The 26286-nt window shown below is 44.5% G+C and overlaps 1 protein-coding gene across 1 annotated transcript in view; it reads left to right on the forward strand.

The window, feature by feature from the left end:
- LOC141128833 (arylsulfatase D-like) overlaps positions 1-22081 on the forward strand; it is a 57286-nt gene extending 35205 nt beyond the window's left edge. Inside the window, exons 6-10 of the mRNA XM_073616386.1 lie at positions 8575-8711; positions 9386-9520; positions 15606-15768; positions 19051-19172; positions 21468-22081. Coding sequence (XP_073472487.1) covers positions 8575-8711; positions 9386-9520; positions 15606-15768; positions 19051-19172; positions 21468-21817 — 907 coding nt within the window. The 3' untranslated portion in view covers positions 21818-22081. The remainder of the gene's footprint in view (positions 1-8574; positions 8712-9385; positions 9521-15605; positions 15769-19050; positions 19173-21467) is intronic.
- Positions 22082-26286: the final 4205 nt, after the last annotated feature.

Consider the following 26286-nt stretch of genomic DNA (forward strand, 5'->3'; position numbering starts at 1 on the left):
ACAGCGAATAAAAATCAAGTGACGTAAAATCAACTGTTTCCACCTGAATTCCCGGTTGGCCAGTGAATGGGGGAAGTACGGGTGCTGCAGAAGTGGTGGGCTCCCAATTCGGATTGGCAAATGCAGCAGGAAGGGTACTATGGGCTCGACGGGCCTGTCTTTGTCTTCTTGGTGACTGCGGGACACTAGTTGTGCTACCCCCCTCCCCAGCTTGAACTGCACTTATGGGACTCGCCATGTCATCACATGATACTGCAGTGCTGGTTTGACTATGACCAGGATGTACTAGGCCGCTGGTGCTTGCCAGTTCACCAGAAGAATGAGTGGCACTAGTAATGGCTCTCTGCTCCATACGAGAGCCCTGCGATTCTTGCACCTCAACAACAGCAGAAGAACGGGGTTGCCTGACCTTGGCAGGAACCACTACTTTGTTGTCAGAGTGCCGCTGCTGTCTACAGGATCGTATTCTGAGGCTGAATCTGACAGGTGGGTGAGTTCCTCTTCACTCTCATCTGTCATGCTCAGAAACGTGTAGGTCTCTTCACTAGTGTACCTTCGATTTGATATTTTGGCCTCTAAATTTACTGGTACACTAGTGAAACTCAAAGGAAAAAAAAACACCTGTCAGCGTCTGCTTCCAACGCTACCAAAAAACTGTTAGCGTTCACAGGGATCAGGCCTGACTCTACGAATGCTGCAGTTATGTGTTTTAGTGTTTTGTAAGTGACAGTGATTGATTCATACTGCACTTGGGTGGGCTGGGCTGGGCGGAGGGGCTAAACGCAGGTGCTAGCAGGTACCTGGGCTGATCCCGCTAACACTGCATTTTTGGCAAATCAGATATTGATCAGTTCAGACACTATACTACTAAGGGAGGTGTATGGTGCATGCGTGGGTGTTAGTGCTACTGGCACTAATCTGACGCTGCCTGGGGCGACGCAGACCCTGACTGACACTAAAACCTAACTGATATCACCACCGGGTGATCAGGGGGTTAAACCTTTATTTAGGTAATATACGGTGGGTGCCCTGACGCTAAAAAAAAATAACTAACTGACCAGCGTCACCCGTGACACTAATACGGTGATCGCTGGTGACAGTGACGGGGTGATCAAGGGGTTAAACCTTTATTAGGGGGGGTTCCCTAGACCTATCTGGGGCTACTACTAAGTACCCTAATGCTAATTAGTGTCACAAATAACACCAGTACAGTGATAAAAAAAAATATGAACACTGCACTGGGTGACACAGTGACAGGGAGTGAAGGCGTTAACTGGGGGGGGTGATCGAGGGGTGACAAGTGTGCCTACGTGTACACGTACACAGGCAGGGGAGGATTTCATTCGTAAGGACCGATCAGCAGGTCCAGGCCAGAAATCATTGGCCTGGGCCTGGAGACTGATTGGTTCTGAAACAAATCCGATCGTCACGGCCGCCTAGGGGGCGCGCCCGACATTATGTAATGTTGTTTCACCCACCCATGCCATTCTGACGCAGTTGTTTTATGGAGCTCCTACTATATTTTATCAGCACGTTTTTCATAAATCTTAGTTGAGGTAGCATCTAAATCAGCTTTTGGGAGCTGAGAGGAGTACTCACTGTTAATTTGTGTGAAGGCAAACTCCTGCGGAGGGTCACAAGCTGTTATAGGAGATTGTACTTAAGCTATGTTCTCCTGCTCCTTGTTGCGCAGCAGATAATTGGTCAAAGAGTGTTGTTGTGTGCGGCGACGGTGCGCCTAATTGCCCGACGGCATGCACTAGTGTGACCTGCAGGGGTGGTTATAGAAACTGGGGTGATTTGTGGTGCTTTTTCCGTGCGGTGTGTGTTATATCACCTCTGATCCGATGGAGCTCCTACATAGAGTTGTTGATCTGCATTGCGCCTCGCATGCGCCCCCTGTTTGTTAGTTTCGTGGCCTTAGCTCATCTCGTCTGCTTCATCCCAGATTGAGGTGTTGTCGCATCTCAGTCAAGGATCAGACACACTGGAGTTCTGCAGGTCAAAAATAAGTTGTTGGGGTGTAGCAGGATGGCCACCAATCCTAGGAGTGTTGCTGAAAACTGCCCTTCGTGCGGCTATGAAGGCAGGAGTTCTCTCGTTGAGGTCTGCAGGTGGCAGTCAGCCAGGCTGGGCAATTCTGATAATATTGCAGGGGGTGATTCAGGCTCAGAGGGGTTGTAAAAGTCCTAGTAACCCTGCAGCTGGGTGGAGCAAGATAGCAGCAGAAAAGGGTATGGGGACAGGACCTCGACCGCCACCTGCGCCATAAATTGAGAAGGTACCTCTGCAAACTCCGACTAGTGACTCGCTCTGTCCGATCGGGATGTTCATGATGATCAGTGAGGTGTGGATCAGGCACAGGAGAGATGAGGAGGCCGCGGGCATCCGCCGGGGTGCAGCAAGATGGCCGCGACTCACCTAAGGGAACCACAAAGCTTTATCTGGCTGGCACACATAAGCGGTATCTCGTGGGCCGCCGGCTGCGGGTGTCAGGCTGAACTGTCCCGATGATGTTGTGATGAGGGAGCCAGGCGCAGGAGTGCCAGGAACACCAAGAGGCGGCGAAGTTACTGTCGCCGGGTGGACCAAAATGGCCGCCTCTCCCCATGTATAGGTCGAAGCCGCAGATTGTCTCTCAGATGGCTGGAGCAGCATGGAGCCCCAGGTGGTTCCCCAATGGGCTGGGGGACCCTGGGGTCCGTGGATAGATCCAGGTAGGGCTGCTGGGGAGTGCAGAATATTGGACATGCCTCTGGATTGCTGGAGCTCTTTACCTACACATCTGCCTAGACCAACATCTGGCCACGTCCCCTCAAAAGCTCTTCTAAAAAACGCGAGTTTGGTGGGAGGGGTTTCTGCCTGTAAGAACATATGCCTGTAAACTCGTGAAAAAGCCAGTGTGTGCATGGACACATTGGCTAACATGGAGGGGAGTTTTTAGGCAGAAGAAAATGTATCCCTTGTGCTAATTTCTCTTCTTTTAGATGAAATCTTCCTGTGTCCCTGTCCCCCCACCAGAGCCAATCCTAGGCAGGTGTGCGGGGTGCAGTGCACCCGGGCGCCACAGAGGTGGGGGCACTGAAGTGCCAGAGTGCTCCCCTCCCTCCTCCTCCTCCTCCTCCTCCTCCTCCTCCTCCTCCTCTCTTTGTCCATGTCCAGAGGCGGCTCTCTCCGCCGGTCACCGTCGCCGCTGTGCTTCCTGCTCCAAGCCCATCCCCTCTCCCTCCTCCTGTCAGAGAAGGAGAGCAGCCGGAGATCGGAGCGGCTGTCCCTGTGTGAACAGAGACCAGCCGCACAGTGACGTCACTGGGGGGGGGCGGTCCGTGCCTGACACATGTTCTCCTCCTCCTCCTCTCTGTCTAACTCCTACCTGCTGTGATCTGTTCTCCACCCAGGCGGCTGCACACTGTCTTCTCCTCTCCAGCTGCCGCTGGGTGTTTTTATGTACCCTAATGGAGGGGGGTTTGTCCTGGGGGGTCTGTACTAATGGAGGGGGGTGGTTTGTTCTGGGGGGTCTATACTAATGGAGGGGGGGTTTGTCCTGGGGGGTCTGTACTAATGAAGGGGGTCTGTCCTGGGGGGGTCTGTACTAATGAAGGGGGGTCTGTCCTGGGGGGGGGTCTGTACTAATGGAGAGGGGGTCTGTACTAATGGAGAGGGGTGGTTTGTCCTGGGGGTCTGTACTAATGGAGAGGGATGGTTTGTCCTGGGGAGGTGGTTTGTCCTGGAGGGGGTCTGTACTAATGGAGGGGGGTCTGTACTAATGGAGAGGGGTGGTTTGTCCTAGGGGTCTGTACTAATGGAGGCGTGTGGTTTGTCCTGGGGGTCTGTACTAATCGAGGGGGGTGGTTTGTCCTGGGGGGTTTGTACTAATGGAGGGGGGTGGCCTGGGGGGTCTGTACTAATTGAGGGGGGTTGTCCTGGTGGGGAGTCTGTACTAATGGAGGGGGGGTTGTCCTGGTGGGGGGGTCTGTACTAATGGAGGGGGGGTTGTCCTGGGTCTTCCTTTGGTTCTGTACTAACGGAGGGGGGGTTTGTCCTGGGGGGTCTGTACTAATGGAGGGGGGTTGTCCTGGTGGGGGGTATGTACTAATGGAAAGGGGTTTGTCCTGGGGGTCTGTACTAATGGAGGGGAGTTTGTCCTGGTGGGGGGGTCTGTACTAATGGAGGGGTGTTTGTCCTGGGGGTGTCTGTACTAATGGAGGGAGGTGGTTTGTCCTGGGCCGTCTATACTGATGGAGGGGGGGTCTGTACTGATGAAGGTCTGTACTAAGGGAGGGGTTTATACTTAGTAGGGGAGTCTGCACTAACGGAGGGGAGTCTATACTTAGTGGAGGGGGGTCTGTACTGAGGGGCGACTATAGTTGGTGGAAGGGGGGGTGACACCAATGTAAGGAACATTCCTCCCACTGATCACCAATGTAAGGAACATTCTTCCCACTGACCACCAATGTAAGGGACATTCTTTCCACTGATCACCAATGTAAGGGACATTCTTCCCACCGACCACCAGTCACCACCATCAGAGAGAGAACCCCGCTGCCCTACTAGAGGAAAAGCCACACAGCCTAGCGGCATCCCTGGCAGAGAAAGGAATGGAGTCATTGCCAGAATATAGATCTTGGTGCTACCCAACGGAGTCGCCACGGGCAATCCAGAGTGAGCTGACTCCTGATCAGTGGAACCGTTGCTGTATCACTGGGTCAGGTGAGAGGGCCGATCAGCCATTATCTACTAACGTCCATAGGAACTGCAGTCTCTGACCCTTTCCTTTATTATATGTGCAGTCTCTGACCATCTCCTGTATTATATCTGCAGTCTCTGGCCATCTCCTGTATTATATCTGCAGTCTCTGACTATCTCCTGTGCTAGATCTGCAGTCTCTGACCGACTCCTGTAGTATGTCTGCAGTCTCTGACCATCTCTTGTATCATGTCTGCAGTCTCTAACCATCTCCTGCATTATGTCTGCAGTCTCTGACCATCTCCTGTACCATGATTGCAGTCTCTGACATCGTTAGGATATGGTATACTCTTCCACAGGCAGTGAACTTGTGTCTTTTTTCAACCTCGCCTACTATGTAACTATGTAATTCATTTGTTCCGTTTGATTAGTTTAGATGCGGCATTGGTTATTTCGGATAATTCGTAACTTTGGATAAATTCGTATTCATTACGTTTACTAACAGACAAATTTGAAAGGAAATTCCAATACCTATAACTTAATAGTTTAAGTTGCTGTTAGTTATTCTTTCGCTTTTCTTTCGTGTTTTCTAATTTACAAATTTCCGAATTACGATCATAACGAATGACCTGAAAAACAAAACAAAAAAAAGCATTAAACCAAAACAAGCAAATTTTTCGGCAGTGCACATGTCTATCGATGGATTTGTTTAGCTAGCTACTGTACAATTTTTAAACTAGTCATACACGACTGCTGAATTGGCTGAAATCTGAGCCATGAGTGCCCGTGTCAGCACCACCTGGTTCAACAAAAGCCAGCTTTAAAATTGATGGAGCCGGGTGGGAAATTATGGGCCAAAGGGTGACTGCATCCAATCAGATGCAGTCGCTGTATGGGTGTGAACAAGGGAAATTTACATGTGTATGGCTAGCCTTAAGCCAGCCATAGATGGATCAAAATCTCTGCTGAATTTGAACCATCTATGGGCAGGCTGGTTTTATAGAAGTTGATCTCTCGACTGTTGGGTACAACCAGCCTGTTGGGTTTATTTGCTTGATCAGTGCCGCCGGCTAGAGCCGACAATACTGAACATTGTATTCTGACAGCGGGGCAGCAGGGAACTCTCCTTGCTGTCACACTACAATAGCTCTGTGGGAGGGATTCCCCCATTAAGACTGAGTGCGTTGATGGGGTAATCCAAAACAGTTTTTTTCCTTCAACCCACTGGTTGAAGTGAAAGAATGTATAATCTATGGTCTACCTTAGTCAGTTCAATCCTGTGCCTGCGTGGGTTTTCTCCGGGTAATCCGGTTACCTCCCATGCTCCAAAGACATGCTGATAAGTTAATTAGCTCCTATCTAAATTGGCCCTAGTATGTGTATTCACCTTGAGGGCAGGGACTGATGTGAATGTACAATATACTGTATATGTAAAGCACTGCGTAAAAGGGACAGTGCTATAGAAGTTGAGTTGCATCTTGATATAACGCAGTCATTTACCCCGTAGGATCTCGACGCGCTTGGAACACACATTCACACATATACTAGGGCCATTCTGGACAAGATCCAATTAACCTACCAGCATGTTTTTGGAGTTTGGGAGGAAACCGGAGTACCCGGAGGAAACCCACGCAGACACAGGGAGAACATGCACACTCCAGGCAGATGGTGTCATGGTCGGGATTCGAACCAGCGACCCTTTTTCTATTAGGTGAAAGTGCTAACCACTACACCACTGTGCTGCTACCTGTATCTGTAATAATAAGTGCAGCAACCCAACAGCCGAACAGTAGGTGGCAAAAATCCTGTGTAATAAATCTAGTTGGGAGGCATTGCACTGACAAAACAAATTACATAGAACAAAATTGGAAATCTTTTGCATGTATGAAGTGGGGAATTTCTACACTGACCACCAATGTAACAGGGGATTACTATACTGACACCAATGTACTAAGAAATTTACACCAACAATCAATGTAACAGGGAGATTTCTACACTGATTACCAATGTAAGGGGGGATGTACAATGACCATTGATGTAATGGGGATCATACTCTGATGACCAATGCAATGGAAATTCTACACTGACCAGCAATGAAAGGGGAAATGCTACACTTTTCAATGCAATGGGGATATTTCTACACTGACCCTCAATGTAAAGGGGATTAACACTGACCACCAATGTAATGGGAATTCACACTGACCACCAATGTAAGGGGGGGGGGGTTACATTGACCACCAATGTAAGGAGGGATTTACACTGACCAATGTAAAGGGGATTTTACACTGGACACCAGTGTATGGAAGGATTTCTAAACTGACCACCATGGTAATAAATAATTTATATTGACCACTTATGTAACAGAGAAATTTCTACACTGACCACCAATGTAATAAGGAATTTACACTGATCACCAGTGTATGGAAGGATTTCTACACTGACCACCAATGTAACAAGGTATTTACACTGACCATCAATGTAACAAGGAGATTTCTACACTGACCACCAGTGCAGAGGGGAAATGTCTACACTGAACACCAATGTAATAGATCATTTACATTGATCACAAATGTATTGAGGAAAATTCTATCCTGACCACCAATATAAGGGGGATGATACACTCACCACCGATGTAATTGGGGAGTTTATAAATGTAGGGAATGATTTCTACATTGACCACCAATGTAAGGGGAATGGCTACCAGTGTAACATGAGTATTTACATGGATCACCAATGTAGCAGGGACATTTATACTGATCACCAGTTTAACAGGGACATATATACTTTGAAGATTTACAATGACCCCCAATATAACAGGGGTATTTACACTAAAGATCAATATAACTGAGAAACATTACACTGACCAGCAATTTACTGAGGGTATTTACAATGACCCCTCCCCCTCATGGTTAATCTCTATACCCTTATCCACCTCCTCTCAGACCACCTTTGCATCCTAAATCCTCCCTGCTAATGTCTGTATTCAAAACTCCCTACTGCTTATTTCTGCACCCGACCCCATTTTTTGGCTCCCTTTTTATACCCCCCTCCTCTCCCATTTACACCCCAATTTCCCCCACTTGCCTCTGCCCACCCCTCCTTGCTCACCTTTTGCACCCCAATCCCCCCCTCCCGACTAATGACTGATGTCATTGACTAAATATAGGCACCAGCATCTCACCCCCTTCTTTACATCTACTGCAGAGCAGTAAATTATCTGGCCTGCAGATAACTGGACTGAAAAAGAGCGCAGCTGATGTACATTGATTTCAAAGGACACCCAAACATATCTCTAGTTATAACTCCTCATTACTATATCCCCAAAAAATTTGCTTCAGATGCACTTTAAAGTGGGAGTCTGGCGACCAATCCTCCTTTTTTTTTTTTTTTTTTTTTTTTTAGGTCATTGAGACACTTTGCTAATTCCAAAATAATACTCACAGTTTGGGTGTAATATTTCCGCCTCTGTCTGTTTTCGTACTGAAGAATAACTTAAAAAATGTGATGCTGGCTGTTTCCATCTTGCTTGTGGGCATGTGAAGCCCACGAGCATTGATTTCCTGGATGCGGTGAATGCTGTTCATTCACAGCTTGTTCACACGCATGATCATTGTTTCCGCACTGAATCTTGGGAAACCTGACACTAAGCTCCCAAGAGACAGTGTGCCACCGGGGAAAGGCAATAAACACTCCTACTCCCATGGGAGGAGAGACAGGAAGTGCCACAATAAAGTACAATATAAAGGTAATTACAGCGATAAAAAAAAAATTGTGTGGCATTTGAACATCTATGCAATTAACTGAAGGGAGTAAGATTAAGTTAAATATTTGAGTGGAACCCTGCTTTAAGTCCAAAAAGTTAAATAGACAATTTCTCTGCCTTTATAGGAATAAAAATGGGCCCTTTCTGCTGTTTGTATCTTTCCTGCATATCCACACTCCTCATTATACCACTAAGAGGTTTAAAGGAAGAAGTAAACATGATTTGTATGGAGACAATATAGAGGAGATGGACTGGATGGTTGGTAAGTTAATTCCTGTTCTGTATAAAGGGAATGTATATCTGTAATTTTTATATGTACATGGGAGTAGCCACACTCTCTCATTACAAATGCAGGCTCTGGTACAATGTTTGTGCTTTGGCAGGCTTTACTGTTCCAACCGCCTGTGATTCCAGTACACTCGGGTGTGAATGGAGCCACACTGCTCTTCCATAGATACAGTACGATGAGTAAGCATTGTAATCCTGAGACAGAAAGTGTGGCATAATCACAAGGTGAAAATAAAGCTAACAAGCTAGAAACTAAGGCTGGGTATGGGCAGTTTATTCTTCCAACATAAGTGAGGTGAATGGATGAATCCCCCCCATCAGGACATTTTTTCTAACCCTGGGACTCTGCTGTTAAAATGCACTGATCAGCAGCTGCAGCCCATTGGCTGCAGCTGCTGATCAGTGAAAGTTTTCCAGCATGTCTGTTCCACAGAAGTAGATCTGATGGTCAACTTCTCTCAAACAGGGAGGGCTATGCACAGATTGAAATTTGACAAGTCCACGCTGAACCAGCCAAATGTCAATCTGTCTGTACACAGCCTAATGCAGCCACCACATCTAGTAAGGACTGGTAAGCTATATGGCATTTTTGTTTTGCGGCTTTAACAGCTAAATATGGATACAAATATTAACTTTTTGTCATTTAAGGGGAAATCCTAGAAGCCATTGATAAAGAAGGCTTAGTGAATAATACGTTTACCTACTTTACGTCAGACCATGGGGCATATTTGGAAGGAATGGATGGAAGTCCTCATCTGAAAGGCCACAATGGAATTTACAGAGGTAATGATTCATCTGCCATAATGAATCCTTATTTTCATTCTCTTTTTATGGAGAAGATGTGCTGTACTGAAGCCACTGTAGTAATGTGATAATTGCTGTTTTATGTTTAGTATGAGTATTCATTGACCGTCACTTGTAATGTGTGTTTGTTTTGCCCTTTTCAATTATGGCCGCTGTGCCCTATGTCGTTTGTGATGAGGTCATCAAGTTTGACCTGCCTATTGCAAGGTATTATTGGGTAAGCCTTTAAGAAGAGCACATGGAACGGGCGATGGAGGGATGTGGATCTCTTTTCATGGGGCACAGACTATATGTTAATCTAATATTCCCTCACGGAGACATGCTTTGAAGACTGTACAAGACCTGTTTAAAGAATATTAAAAGTTTGATAGTGCACTGGATGGTACATGTTACTAATATTTAAAGGCTAAGTTTATCTTTTGGAACATGTTATATGTCTACTCTTATTTTGGGTGGAGCATGTAACATGATCAAACTCCTGCAGTCTCTACCCCCCTTTCCCCGCCTCTGCATGACAGCAGGTGGGGGATCTTCTCCCCGTACCCGCTATTACAATTTAAAAACAGTGTGGCTAAACGGGGCTCCACCCAAACGGCTGTTTCCTGTGAATAGATAGACTACAACTATCGTCAGCCACCACAGTTGATGTCATGTAGTTCTGAAAGGACTGCAAGGGTGCTGATGAGAGCTCTCATAGTTCATTCACAAGCTCTGCAGCTTGTAAACAGTCAGCCTGTATCAAAGGTACAGGCTAAAAGCTGCAGGGCTTGTCTGCAGAAGCCTGACATTACATCCATAATTAACTGAACACTAGTACAATGCTTTCCAGGCTCCTGGAGGAAAAAAATAATAAATGCACATCTTTTTCTGCAAAAACATGTGCATTTATAATTCTTTTTAAAAGGTGAACTTATCCTTTAATATATATGAGCTTTTGAATATGCTATCATGTGGTTTATTCTCTATAGTACTAACATATTTTCCCACTTGTAACTGCACTTGTTATCCACAAGACCCAGCTAAGTGGAGCCACTGACTCTCTTATTAGAAATTCCATCCCATTCTCACAGATAAAGCGAAGGCTTTGCTCCCTAATGCCATATAGATAGTGCCTCAACTCATCAGCAGCACCACCACCACAGGCCAAATTTTTCTACCACTGTTCAACAATGGCATGTAATTACAATTCTTGATCTAATATTTCTAACACCTAAGGCCCCAGTTTCTGCAGAGTATATAGGCAGGCCCCTACTTTCAAACATCCAACTTACAAACGACTCCTACTTGCAAACGGAAGGAGACAACAGGAAGTGAGATGAAATCTACCCCTAGGAAGGGAAATTCTCTCCTGTAACAGTTAATATGGGAAAAACGTGTCTCCTCTTCACTGATGCTTTATCACTAATCCTTGTTTTACTAAAAACCCCAAATTTTCAAAAAACATTTGTCATTGGGACAGAAAGTGAGGTGAAATCTTCTGAAGAGGTGCAAAGACAGCAAAACAAATGTTACAGGGGTGATAACCCTTCCCCATGTTTTCCAAAAAGCTTAAAAATAGATTTTTTGGCTGGAGCTACACTTTAAAAATGTACCAGTTCAAAATTACAAACAGATTCTATTTAACAACAAACCTACAGTCCCTGTCTTGTTTGCACCGCCTGTATACTGCTGTTCAGAGTATATAGGGCCTGGGGGCCCCACGCCTTTCCTTTTTTTAATTTGGGTGCAGGGTTCCCCTTTAATATCCATACAAGACCCAAAGGGCCTGGTAATGGAATGGGGGGGGGGGGGTACCCATGCCATTTGTCTCACTGATTTTCATTTTTTTTGCTGGGACCCAACATTACATTAAAGCTGCAAGCAGTTTTAAATTACTTTTATTCCTTTAAAAATGTAATTTTGTGCAGGGACTGTTCTAAGCACGGGAAACATGCCACTGTACAGGCATACTTTACAGGCATACTATAGACACCCCCCAGGTACGATATTTAAATAAATATTTCACTTTTATTTTTTCACTTTAAGCATCATTAAAATCACTGCTCCCAAAAAAAAGTCAATTTTTAAAACTTTTTTTTGCATTGATACATGTCCCCTGGGGGAGGACCCGGGTCCCCAAACCCTTTTTAGGACAATAACTTGCATATTAGCCTTTAAAATTAGCACTTTTGATTTCGAACATTCAAGTCCCATAGATTTAATGGGGTTCTAAAGTTTGCGCGAAGTTTTGGTCCGTTCGCAGGTTCTGGTGCGAACCGAACCGAGGGGGGGTTTGGCTCATCCCTACATTGTACTAATGACACTGGCTGGGAAGGGGTCAACATCTGGGGCAATCAAAGGGTTAAATGTGTGCATATGTTTACTGTGTGTACTTTAAGGTGCTTTTACTAAAGGATGTGCTGGTTTTTAATACATTGCCACTGTCAGAAGAGAGCTTTATGTTGTTTATATACACAAAGCTCTCTCCTGTGACCTGCTCTGACGATCAGCGGTTCCTGGCCATAAATCATTTTTAGGTGAACCGGTGATCGGCATGTACTGGAGCCAGTGACAGCACAGCCAGGCGCACATGCCCCCTACCCGGAAATGCAAGATCACATACAGTTCCTTGAAAAGGTATTCATAGCCCTTGAAATTTTCCACATTTTATCATGTTACAACCAAAAATGTAAATGTATTTTATTGGGATTTTATTTGATAGACCAAAACAAAGTGGCACTTAATTGTGCAGTGGAAGGAAAATGATAAATGGTTTTAAAAAATTTTTACAAATAAATATCTGAAAAGTGTGGCGTGCATTTGTATTCAGCCCCCCTGAGTCAATACTTTGTAGAACTACCTTTCACTGCAATTACAGCTGCAAGTCTTTTTTGGGTATGTCTCTACCTGCTTGGCAAATCAAGAGTGAAATTTGTGCCCTATCTGATTTGCAAAATAGTTCAAGCTCTGTCAGATTGGATGGAGAGCGTCTGTGAACAGCAATTTTCAAGTTTTGCCACAGATTCTCAATTGGATTTAAGTCTGGACTTTGATTGGGCCATTCTAACACATGAATATGCTTTGATCTAAACCATTCCATTGTAGCTCTGGCTATATGTTTAGGGTCATTGTCCTGCTGGAAGGTGAACCTCCGCCCCAGTCTCAAGTCTTTTGCAGACTCTAAAAGGTTTTTTCTTCTAATGCCCTGTACACACAACCGGTATTGCCATTGGAATAAACTCTGAAGGTTTTTCTGACAGAGTTCTGATGGAATTCCGCTCAAGCTGTCTTGCATACACACGGTCACACCAAAGTCTGACCGTCCAGAACGAGGTGACGTACAACACATACGACGGGACTAGAAAAAGGAAGTTCAACAGCCAGTAGCCAATAGCTTTCGTCTAGTACTTGCTTCAGAGCATGTGTCATTTTTGGTACGTCGGAACAGCATACAGACGAGCGCGTTTCCCGATAGTAATTAGTTCCGTCGGAAAAATTTAGAACATGTTCACTCTCTAAGTCAACAAAAAAAGTCAGATGGGGCATACACACGGTCGGAAAATATGATGAAAAGCTCCCATTGGACTTTTTCTGAGAGGGACATCCCACTCGTGTGTACGCGGCATAAGATTTCCCTGTATTTGGCTCTATCCTTCTTCCTATTAACTCTGACCAGCTTCCCTGTCCCTGCTGAAGAAAAGCATCCCCACAATATGATGATGCCATCACCATGTTTCATGGTGGGATTGGTGTGTTCAGGGTGATGTGCAGTGTTAGTTTTCCACCACACATAGTGTTTTGCTTTTGGGCCAAAATTTCAACTTTGGTCTCATTTGACCAGAGCACCTTCTTCCACATGTTTGCTGTGTCCCCCACATGGCTTCTCGCAAACTGTAAATAGGACTTCTTATGGTTTTCTTTCAACAATGGCTTTCTTCTTGCCACTCTTCCATAAAGGCCAGATTAGTGGAGTGCACAACAATTGTCCTGTTGACAGATTCTCCCACCTGAGCTGTGGATCTCTGCAGCTCCTCCAGAGTTACCATGGGCTTCTTAGCTGTTTCTCTGATTACTGCTCCCCTTGCCTGGCCTATCAGTTTAGGTGGACGGCCATGTCTTGGTAGGTTTGCAGTTGTGCCATACTTTTTCCATTTTCGAGTGATGGATTGAACAGTGCTCCGAGAGATGTTCAAAGCTTGGGATATTTTTTTTATAACCTAACCCCTCTTTAAACTTCTCCACAACTTTATCCCTGACCTGTCTGGTGTGTTCTCTGGTCTGCACGATGCTGTTTGTTCACTAAGGTTTTCTAACATCTCTGAGGGCTTCACAGAACAGCTGTGTTTATACTGTAGCGCTGGTAGATTTTTATCTACCGCTGATAGGTAAATTTAGTGGGTCGCTTATTATAGGAAGTTAGATTTGCCTCTGTTCCAGCTTGGCTGATGTTGCATGCAGTTCCACATTGTGCCCGTAGGTGTCGTTGTCACCATCGGCAGGTGTTGGAAAAGCAACGCGTTGAAGCGAATGAGTGCTCCTCTGTCCCTGAGATAACTCGGTGGAGGTGGTCCTCCGAGTTGCATTCTGGGAGAGGGTATTTATGGGACAGACGCCATGTTTTAGGGTTCGTTTTCAGCCACCTGCTGGCCCTCCTGGCCAACAGGTATGCACTAGGAATACCACCTCGTGGTCCTCCGTTCCGGAGGCACGCATCGCTGTGGCATGTGGGTGGGCCCAGAAGCCTGTCTAGGGCCTACCACCGCAGTGGAGGAATGGTCCTGAGCTGTCTATCCTGAGTGAAGAAGCTGGACAACCGAGAAGATCCCAGGGGAGGACCCATCATGGAAGGATCATGCAGAGTGCTGGTCTGGAGAGGGGCCTGGTGACTCGGTTGGAGGACGCATTCCGAAGTAATTTTACAGTATAGTACTGCCGGGTTGGCTTAAAGGTTCAAGTACTGTATCTGACATTCATCACAAACCAATACATCCTGTCGCAGAGGATCGTACGGGTTTTATTCCAGATAAGTCTGTGGCAGAGACTTTTGTTCATGCTACATGCTGGCTGCTAGGCAAGTGAGAGATGTCTATCCAGGCGGGCAAAGATTGAATCCTACGAAAGGGGGACTATTCAATTGCAAGTGTTCAATTACAAAGAATGTTTTGAAGAAATACAACAGAAAGGTATTTGAGCTTCCCTGCAGCTTTCCTACTACCTCTTTCCTGCTACTTCCCTTGTTCGTTTTATTAAAGCATTGGAAAACCTACTCAAGTGTGTGGTGCTTATATCGTCCAGAGGTAAACTCAACGGAACCCTAGACCCGGTGCCGGTGAAACAGAGGTGTCGAGAGTGAAGGTAACAAGCCCGCTTTAAACCAGCAGCTCCACCGAGAGTTATTGCTTCAATACTAAGATTAAATTACACACAGGTGGACTCTATTTACTAATTAGGTGACTTCTGAAGGCAATTGGTTCCACTCAATTTTAGTTAGGGGTATCAGAGTATAGGGGGCCGAATACAAATGCACACCACACTTTTCAGATATTTATTTGTAAAAAAAATGGAAAACCATTTATCATTTAACTTCCACTTGACAATTATGTGCCACTTTGTGTTGGTCTATCACATAAAATCCCAATAAAATACATTTACGTTTTTGGTTGTAACATGACAAAAATTGGAAAATTTCAAGGGGTGTGAATACTTTTTCAAGGCACTTTGTATATATACGTGATTCTGCACAGCCAGCCCACACTGTAGCAGTGAAGCAACAGTGTGTGGTCAGCAAGTGGTTAAGGTAAAATTCCTTAACAATTTATAATTACTTTAATATTATGCTAAAATGTTTTGTATTAGCGCTGCTTGAACCTTGAAGAAGGAGGTACACCCTGAAAGCTTGTCCTGAAAATTTGGATGTTAGTGCAAATAAAAAAAAAGTATCATGGATAGTGCTCGATTGTTTTTGCTGCAAGTACATTACTACTGCTACAATCACTTTATTTATTTTTTGAAAGACAACTTTGTTAACCGCTATATTTTTATTGGCCCTGTATAATTTATACTTGTTGTTATCTGTACATTCCAGGTGGTAAAGGTATGGGTGGACTGGAAGGTGGAATACGAGTACCAGGAATAGTTCACTGGCCGGGTATTCTTCCTACAAATACCTCTGTTGATACGCCAACAAGTCTAATGGATATATTCCCCACTGTAACTAAGCTTGGAGGAGGCACTCTGCCCCAAGACAGGTATGATATTTCAATAAACCGATATACTACTATTACACTTTAGATTAATGCATATGTATTTAGCATGGAACTGTTAAAAAAATCTTGTATAATATGTCATCTTAGTGGACACACATATCATAGAACAATTTGGATAAGATGGAAAATACTACAGTTTTGATTAGCAATCTTTTTTGCACTTTCACTGCAACATCTGAGACTAGCAATAAGACCAGCAACATTTCAGATTGGTTACTGTGGACCATAACAGCAGCCAGTCAGGACTTATGAATTGATGAACACTTATGAATTGAGGGACAGGGGCTGAAGATTTCTATCTCTAATCAACCGTTACTTTCAGAATACCTTGCACTTTAAAAGAATATGAGGAAGTAGAGAGGCTGCCATTGTTGACCTTTTCCATGGCTGCATGCTAGTTCCAGGTCAATGTCTTAAGATCTTAAAGCTAGGACCAGCCAGGTAGTTGACAGTTTCAGAATGGGGTCAGCCATGGCAAGCTCTGTATTTCTCTCAGCAAATGTTTTCTTTAAGATCTGTTTAGATTTATATGGGATTTAGAGATATTCATCCAATCCAGTCGCAAGACTATTCATATGATGATTGCATTAATAATAAATAATATGTAGCGTTTACCCCCTGAGGAGCCACTGGAAATTACTCAGGTCTCCCTTACCTGTTCAGAGGCTGCCAGGCCCCTACACTAGTTCCAAGCACACTGACAAACACAGGTTCATTCAAGGGGTGTCTTTTTTTAAGATTTATTGCTGTACTTGAACACAGTGAGTAGAGGGATGAGGGTGCAGGATACTCCAAAACACATGTAAGCATTAGAAGACAGATTCTCAGGCAAAGTCCTTCAGTGGCAGCCTTAAAGCGGTGGAATATCCCGCTGACACTTTTTTTTTATACCCCTGTAAGGCAAAAGGCATAATGAGCTAGTATGCACCGCATACTAGCTCATTATGAAATACTTACCTTAGAACGAGGCATCGGTATCTTACCTGGTCCACGCCAAGGTAGCTGACATGTTGCCTCGGCGTGTCTTCCGGGTATCGCGGCTCCAGCGCTGTGAGTGGCTGGAGCCGCGATGTCGTCACTCCTGCGCATGCGCACAGGAGATTTCTTTCCGGCAAGGTCCGGCATCTGCCAGGCCTTCAGCCGAGAATCCCCTGTGCGCATGCTCGCTGCAGTCAGCGGCTCATAGCAAGGGGAATATCTCCTAAACTGTACAGGTTTAGGAGATTTTTTTTTACCTACAGGTAAGCCTTATTATAGGCTTACCTGTAGGTAAAAGTTAAAAAATTGACTATACAACCGCTTTAAGTAATGCTGGAGCTAGAGGGCACAGATAGCTAGTCTGATACTCTGTATGAGCAGTCCCAGTCCTGGCAGCAACATCTGGCATTCAATCCCCCAAAGCACAGGCACGACTAGAGCCTTAGGCAAAAGGGTCTTGCTCTCAATGTTTAGAGACAGCTCCCCAACCATCTTCCCTGCAACACTCTTCAGTGAAACTGGTCCTTCTCTAGCTCAGCTTCCTTAGGTATTGTCCTCTAGCAGGCCTTCCCAAAACATGTATCTTCTCCCCAGCCACACCCTCTGAGCACCCCCTCCCAAGGATTGGCTGAGGTCAGATAAATATTCATGGCTCAGAGATTCATCCTTCTACACTATTTCTGGAAACCTTTTCCAGGCAGGCAGGACCAATTAACCCCCAAATTTAGGGATATACCTGACCAGGCTCTGCAGAACCATTAGACCAGTTAAGAGAGAGAAATTTAGCTTGCACCCGAGATCTTTAAAATGAACCGGACCTGACCTGCCCAAAATATTTCTAAGGTGAAAATAGTGCTGAAGTGCAACATGTTGTTGTAAAATGTGCAAGTACCTGTGTTATTCTTTATATTAATCCATTAGTCCTTGTTAAGCTTCTTGTACCTCATTCATGTCATTCAACTGTCAAATGTCACAGTCTGTACTGCTCACTGAGGGTCTTGCACTTGACAGGTAAATTAAGAGGTGGAACTTAGCATTGGAGGGGGAAGGCCGACACGCAGCCTAAGATCCTAATGGTTCCACAGAGACACACGGATCAAGCTGGCCATACATTATATAATTTTCTTATTCAATATATTTTATGCAAATGTAGTGCAAGGGCCTTCATGATTGCATACATATTGAAATCGTTTAGGTTTGACCTCATATTATATGGTTTTGGTAAATCTAGAGGAAATATGTACCAGAAAAGTGTATAAAGGGAAGCCCGGAATGGTAATGGAAATATGGAATGGTAATGAAGGGCTGGGCATGACAAGGTGGAACAGGACACAACGGAGGGTTAAAAATGGAAAGGAAGTAAGAGGGAGGGGATTATAGTTAACTTTAGGGGTGGAGAGATATAAAAGGAATAGGCGGGGTTTAAGCAGGAGCAGTGTGAGGAGACAGACAAAGGGGAAGTTGCCCACCCACCCTCCCTTTTTTGGTTTGTTGTGGGTATTTTCTGGTTTGCTGTTTCTGTTTTTTCTTTATTACAGGTGAATGGATCATGGTCGTCATAGCAGCAATTTATCGGCGGCATCTTTGGTCTCTGATGGTGGTAAAATGCAAAGAGGTGATGGTAAATGGTGGGGGGCTTTCAGTATTCTGGGCCCCTCTGGTGTGTTCTGTTCTGACAGCGGAAGGCGAGGCTGGAAGACAGATGTTACACTGCGGGAAGGGTGTTGTCACCGAGCTGTTTTTTAAATACGGCTGGTGGCCTGGTATGGTAAATTATGTACCGCAGTGTATGGTGTTTGGTGAAGTTGTTAAAATGGAGGAGATGAAGTTAAGAGTGCCATCAGAAGACCAAAGATTGGGAGGTGTAAGAACTGTCAGTTAAAAGTTATACATAGTTGTACAAAATGTTCATTAAAAGAGTTATTTAAAGTTATTTAAAAGTTGGTTTTATATTTTATAATAAAGGAGGCTGCTATGGCCGGTTTTACTCCAAAACAACTCCTGTGTGCGTTATCTAATTATTATAGATAAGAAAGGGAAAGGGGAGTAGTAAATAAAGAGTGGGTAGTGGAAGTTGGGGACATTAGTTCCTACACTGGTCATGTATGGCCAGCTTTAGCTGGGAGACTTAACACAGGTGTGTGTGTGGATACCACAAGGCTTCTGTAATTCTGCAACTGTTGTTACCTTAGAAGCATTTAAGGTCATGCTCTCGTTTATGGCAGGGCATGCAATTTTTTATCCTTTGCTTGTTTATGTAGTGGTTTATTGTTTTCTTGGTTCTAGGATCATTGATGGAAAGGATCTAATGCCTCTCGTGCAAGGAACTGTTCCTAATTCTGAACATGAATTTATGTTTCATTATTGTGATGACTTCTTGCATGCAGTACGATGGCACGACACAAGCAGTAAGTAAAATACATTATATAATTTCCAAGAAAATGAACTTCTTATCCACTCATCCAGCTTCACACACTGAAGGTTTTTCTTTTTGCCCCTGCCCCTTATGTCAAGTAAAGAGAGCTACAAGTACTATCCACTCTGTCTCTGTCCTGTAAATGAATGCAGGATCAGCTTTGAGAGTTAGAGGCGCTTCAGTCAATTCTGCAAAAATTAAAAGTTGTGAGCTTCAAAAACTGTAGCTGCTCTTTTTAATAAATAGACACTCACTGTCCAAGGATCCAGCGCGCTTACAATGTAGACATGTTCATGTGGTAATATGATAGATAGGAGAGATGACAGAACAAAAAATATGGCAAGAGGCATGAATTTCTGATAGATATGCAAGGGAAATGGAAAAGTCGATGACAGGCACAAGAATAAACTGACTAGGTGTGTTGAAACTGACACCTAAAAAATAAACAAAAATAAAAATAAAAAAATACAATATTTTGTGTAGCAAGGTTTTCAGGACTTCAAATGTTGTCATAATTCTGCAGCAAGTGATTGGCGCAGCAGTGTGGGGGTTCCGTGTAAATCAGGGGTTTAAACCATACTACCTAACTACTGTTATGTCATTGGTGTAGATTCTGTTTATTATATAAAAAAAATGTGTTGCGTGGTCTAGTGAAATACAATTGAATGTATAAATCAAAAATAAAATAAAAATCACAAATATATAAATGAGACACCAAAGTCCATAAAGTGATAATGTGCAAAGTGCAAAGGCAGGGCAGGAAATAGCGATGATGTTCAGACGCTCATTAGAGTGTTAGGACGGTTATATTTCCACATACCTGTGATTACAGTTCTTGTAAGCAGATTTTTAATAAATTGCCCGTTTTTAATCTGGACGCTGCACAATGAATTTTCCGTTTCTCATATGATCAATGGTTGGATCGGCTTCTGTGGATATCCTGTGGTCAAGCTAAGATGACCTGCACGTAATGTGAGGGATAATAAAGCTCACAGATGCAAATACAGACCTTAATAGGTCGTTGGCTCTGGTAAGAAGACATTTTTGCCTCCCTGTTTAAGCACTGGGTGTTGCACTGAATTCAAGGACTTTCCACATTATCACTTTATGGATTTTGGTGTGTCATTTTATTTATTTGTGATTTTTATTTTATTTTTGATTTATACATTAAATTGTATTTGACTAGACAGTGCAACACATTTTTTATATAATAAAGCCCCCTTCACACCTGTATGCTTTCAGCCCCCCTCATACCTGTACGCTCTCAGCCAGCCACCCTCACAAGCAGACACAGGCATATACACACACAGACACCGGAATGTGCACCCCCCCCCTTGCACAACAGCCCTTGTAAGATGGTCCTCCTAGTCCCAGCTCTTGTTGTGTGAGGGGGGCTGAGAGGGTACAGGTGTGAGGGGGCTGAGGGGGTACAGGTGTGAGGGGGGCTGAATGCCTACAGGTGTGGGGGGGGCTGAGGGCGTACAGGTGTGAGGGGGGCTGAATGCCTACATGTGTAAGGGGGCTGAGAGCATACAGGTGTGAGGGGGGCTGAGAGCATACAGGTGTGAGGGGGAGCTGAGAGCATACAGGTGTGAGGGGGGCTGAGAGCGTACAGGTGTGAGGGGGGCTGAGAGCGTACAGGTGTGAGGGGGAGCTGAGAGCGTACAGGTGTGAGGGGGGGACTGAGGGTGTACAGGTGTGAGGGGGGGACTGAGGGTGTACAGGTGTGAGGGGGGACTGAGGGTGTACAGGTGGGAGGGGGGACTGAGGGTGTACAGGTGGGAGGGGGGACTGAGAGTGTACAGGTGTGAGGGGGGACTGAGTGTACAGGTGTGAGGGGGGACTGAGAGTGTACAGGTGTGAGGGGGGACTGAGAGTGTACAGGTGTGAGGGGGGCTGAGAGTGTACAGATGTGAGGGGGGCTGAGGGTGTACAGGTGTGAGGGGGGCTGAGAGCGTACAGGTGTGTGGGGGGGCTTAGAGCGTACAGGTGTGAGGGGGGGCTGAGAGCCTACAGGTGTGAGGGGGGCTGAGAGTGTACAGATGTGAAGGGGCTGAGAGCGTACAGGTGTGTGGGGGGGCTGAGAACGTACAGGTGTGAGGGGGGGCTGAGAGTATACAGGCTTGTTGTCCTCGCTTACATTGATATCATGGTGAATAAAAGCAGTGTGCCTCCAACTTGAATAATAGCACAGTAAGCTCTTAACTTGCAAAGCCCTCAGAAAGAATTAGGCTAATTTGTTGATTTTGGATTAATTGTGCAATCTAATGTTTGTATTTGTCAATAGGTAAGACGACTTGGAAAGTCCACTATATTTCTCCAAAATTCCCAGCAGGAGCAAATGCATGCTATGGTTCCAAGCTTTGTTCTTGCAGTGGAGAAAATGTTGCATACCACATTCCCCCATTAATTTTCAACCTTTCCAATGATCCTTTTGAGGTGAATCCTCTGCCCAATGAATCTGTGTTCTATAAGGAAGTGCTACAGAAAACACAACTGGCTACAGCCCATCATAACTCAACGTTGCATCCAGTGCCTCAACAGCTCTATGGACTAAAAAACATTTGGGACCCCAGACTTCAACCATGCTGTGGATCCTTTCCATTTTGTTGGTGCAACAAAGAAAGCACAAGTTAAATCTAGCAATAAACATTATTGTATCTGCTATGAAAATAATCTACTCACTGTAATTTACAGAATCTGTGTATTGATAACCAAAACTTTGATGTGTACTGTACCTTTTTTGTATTTTTTTATCTATCACATGCTGTTCTTTCAAGTTCTGCTGTGCAGGTGAAACATGCTAAAACATGATAGTGTTATAATGGCAGAAAAAAGTTTTTAAAAATGGATCAATTTATTATCAAATTGGTGATAAAAAGTTTTAATAAACTCAATTTTATATTGAAATGTTTTCCAATTGGGAAAATACAATTTTAATGTTTCCTTCTTTATTTTTGAAAGAGAGGGGGAATTTTGGGACTTTAAATGAGGCACATGTGTGGTGTGCCTCCATCCCTGGTTCAGAAAAAAGAGTGGGAGTTTTGGGACTTTAAATGAGGTCCATGAACAACATGGAGGTTGATGGAATAAGACTGCATATTTATTGATCGTAAAACTGTATCAAACATATCAATAACATAAACCACATGAGAAAAAAACATTATAATAAATGTCATTCCATCAATATTCATACACACATATGTATGTGCGCGTGTAATAAGGCATCAAGAATACATCAAATATGTCAGATAGATGCCACATAGTGGTCTCAACTGATTGGTTAATACATAAAATGAATACATGTATATACACATAAGAGCAGCACTTAGTGGTGGAAATAAAAATAGTATAAAACAGTGAAACCATAATTTGATTGAAGGAAGATGTTCTAAGTTGATGGTATGATGTGAGCATGTGTCTGTATAACAAATTGACCGACGCGTTTCGTGTAAACCACTCATCAGGGGCAGGGTGCTCAGAGATATCTATAAGGTGTGGTAAAATAAAATATGCCCCACCTGAGTACTTACATGGAATCAGTGCAGAGAGGTGTGGTAATTATGGAGCCAAGGCCAGAATCTTTACTGGGAGCTGAGGTGGTAGAGCCGTGTGCTGGCGAGGCACGTACACAGAACCCCCAACATACACAGAACCTGGGTGACTGGGTTTTGAGATGGAACAAAATACTGTGCCAGTAATGACTGCCAAGAGAAAACTAGGAAAAAGGATGCATAATCAGTGTGTCATAATATGCTGATAAAGAAAAAAAGAATTGCGCTAGGTGCTAAATGAAAAGGCAAATAGTGATAAGTAAAAAACCGTAAAGGAGGTCCTGCAGCTAAGCACTATAACCCCAATACAAGGGCACATAGAAAAAGACTTAAAAGGACAGTGCAGCGCTGGACCTATTGCAAAGTGAATAAATATGTGATTAAATATGTTATAAATTAATATAAAATATATAACTAGAAAATTAACCTACAGTGATAAAAAAAACAGCCAGTGAGGATGGCCAGTGAGAAACCATACAATACAAAATGTGCAAGTGATAAAAAACAAATGACGTGAAAGCATAAATATTTAGAACAAAGTTCATAAATGTGATATAGGTGAAAAGTCAAGTCCAAAGGTTAATCAATGCAGGGTTCGGAGTCGAATAATCCACCGCCAGTGCAGCCCGCCACCAGGTGATAAGTAATGGAGGCTTGCCAGAGAGCCTGCGACCGCCCTTACTCAGGGGGGTCAAAACAGGCTTAGTAGTGATGGACTCCTGGGGATGTCCCATGGTAAACTCCATAGGATGCCTTGCCAGCCTCCTTCCCGAGCAGCTGATCAACAGTAGCAGGGGCGCCAGTACGGAAGGAATACTCCCAGGGGCGCTTCCAATATTTCTTCCCAGAGAGATCAGGCGAAGGTAAATCACAGATTCCAAAAAAAGAAAGGGGGACTCCAATAGTGCAGATAAACTATGACTGTTTCATTTATTAAGTAAAATAGGTAAAAAAAAATGATAAAAAGGAACAACATCAGCAGAGATGACAAATAAACTCCTTTGCCGTTAAAAATGGAATTGCGTATGCGCGATGCGTGCTGGCGTTGTTGTGACAGTCCAGTAACAGTCCAGACTGCAGTGCATGCTGAGCTTCAGACAGTAGATCCCACTTCTGTAAGTGTTCCTGGGTCTGGCACTTTTCAGGGAATTACCCTCCTTCATCAGCCTTCTAAAACACACCCTGACTCTCTAGACCAGTGTGCCTTCTCTCTTAGGGCTTGTTCACAATTGACTAAATTTCTGACGCTCAACAAATGCTTCTATAGCATTTGTATGGCATTGGTATGGGCGTCAGACAGGAGTCAATGAGCTTTAGAATGGGGCGTTTTACAGGCGTTAAATAGCTCCCTATGAGCAGTTTCGTAGAGTTTGATGAGCGTTAAAACTGCTCCACAATGGAAAGTGACAGAGGTAAACTAAAAACGCCTGCCAGAGCGATTGCAGAGCGTTACCATAGACTTGAATGGGAGGAGTTGAAAGGCTTCAAACGCCTCCTGACTCGACATGAGGCTTCAATTTTGAAGCGAAGCAAAACTAGCGCTTAGTGTGAACAGCACAATAGACATGTGCATTCGTTTTCGTCCGAATGCATTTTCGTCCGAATTTCAGGTATTTTCGTTATCGTTTTAACAAACGATAACGAAAGTGCAGAGTCCGAAAAACGAAAGATCCGACATAAACAAATGCTTTATTTTCATTTTCGTTGCTACAACAGTTCGATATAGATAGGAGATTCGACATGATGATGACAATAACAATCTGTGTCCATCAAACCTGTGGTCGAATGTGCCTAACCTTAACTCTATTAGTCCAAGATTATTCTACATAGAGAGAAAAGATTCGACGTAGGGGAGAAAAGATTCGACGTAGGGGAGGAAAGATTCAACATAGGGGAGAAAAGATAAATAAAAATAATGATGATGATGAATGTTATTGGCTGATTGTAACCAAAGAGGTGGAGCAGTAAAATAGCTAGAACTAAGTACACACGTACTTTGGCTTATGGTGTCTGTTGAAAGTTCTAAGAAGATTCGACGGAGCAGGTAAACTATACGGCATTGTACAGTTTAGCTGCTCCGTCGAATCTTCTTTGAACATTCGACAGACACCATAAGCCTTCAATAATAATAAGATTCGACCTTAATTTGGATTTTCGGACGAATGCAATTTTTAACGAAAAACGAAATAAATAAAAACGAATTTCGGGAGTAACTAAATAAATTTATTTTTGAGACGAAAACGAAATTCCGAAACAAAATATTTCAGTGTGCACATGTCTACAGCACAATATGCTGTCTATTATATCTTGTGCATAGGCATTTCAGGGGCATTTTTCACACCTGTCAAACTCCTCTCAAACGCCTGCTCTTAATGCCAGTGTGAACTCAGCCTTATACTTACATTCACCCATGGGAGCTTCCTGTGCAAGCTCTGAATTGCAACTTTACTTTAGGGCAGGGGTAGGCAACCCCCAGCACGCAAGGCCTCTTTAGCCGGCCCTCGGCTCCCTCCTCATCAGCAGTGTCAGTGAGACACTAATGCATTCCAATTTCAGAATTTCCCATGCCGCCCCTGCACTGAGGGGGAGGCACTGAGCCCCCACACATTGTAAAAGATGGGTATTTGGTTCTCTAACTTTGCTGTAGCTACAATCGTCAGCTTTTGTGATGGGGAAGAGATTGGGTGCAGTTTTGCTAGGAGGGGGGCGGTCCCTGTTTTCAGGAGGAGGAGGAGGATTGTCATTGGCCACTGCTAAAGCCAATCACAGTCCTGCTAGCCCTGCTCTCCTTCTGGAGGAAGATGACTCACTTGGTTGCCACTACCAATCTCAGAAAGAAGGGATTCCACTGTGACTGAGAAAACCACAATCAGGAGACAGTTTGTGGAATTACTGTTGAGCTTCTGGAAACTTGTGCAGGGGGGAACAGTGGTGGAAAAGATGAGAAGGGGTTCAGCAGTGGGACAGAAGAGCAGGGGGGTACAGTAATGAGGCAGAGGGGTTCATTGTTGGGCCAGAAGAGAAGGGGGTTACAGTGGTGGGACAGATGAGCAGGGGGGTTCAACGTTGGGTCAGATGAGAAGGGGGTTTAGTGGTGGGACAGAAAAGCAGGGGGGTAAAGTAGTGGGGCAGATGTGAAAGGAGGTGTATTGGTGGGACAAATGAGCAGGGGGTTACAGTGGTGGGGCAGGAGAGCAGGGGGAACAGAGGTGAGACAGATGTGCAGGAGGTACATTGGTGGGGCAGATGAGAAAGCTGGTTACAGCGGTGGGGCATATGAGAAAGCGGGTTACAGTGGTGAGGCAGATGAGCAGATGGGTTCAGTATCAGGACAGATGAGATACTGAGAAAAGCATAGGGATACGGCAGTGGAGCAGATCTGCAGGGAAGTACAGTGGTGGGGCAGATGAGAAAAGGGGTACATTGATGGGGCAGATGACCAGGGGGGGTTACAGTGGTGGGACAGAAGAGCAAGAGGGTACAGTGTTGGGGCAGATGTGCAGGAGGTACAGTGGTGGGAGGGATGAGAAGGGGGTTCAGCGGTGGGGCAGA

Source organism: Aquarana catesbeiana, linkage group LG02 (assembly GCF_042186555.1).
Source record: "Aquarana catesbeiana isolate 2022-GZ linkage group LG02, ASM4218655v1, whole genome shotgun sequence".
Taxonomy (NCBI): domain Eukaryota; kingdom Metazoa; phylum Chordata; class Amphibia; order Anura; family Ranidae; genus Aquarana; species Aquarana catesbeiana.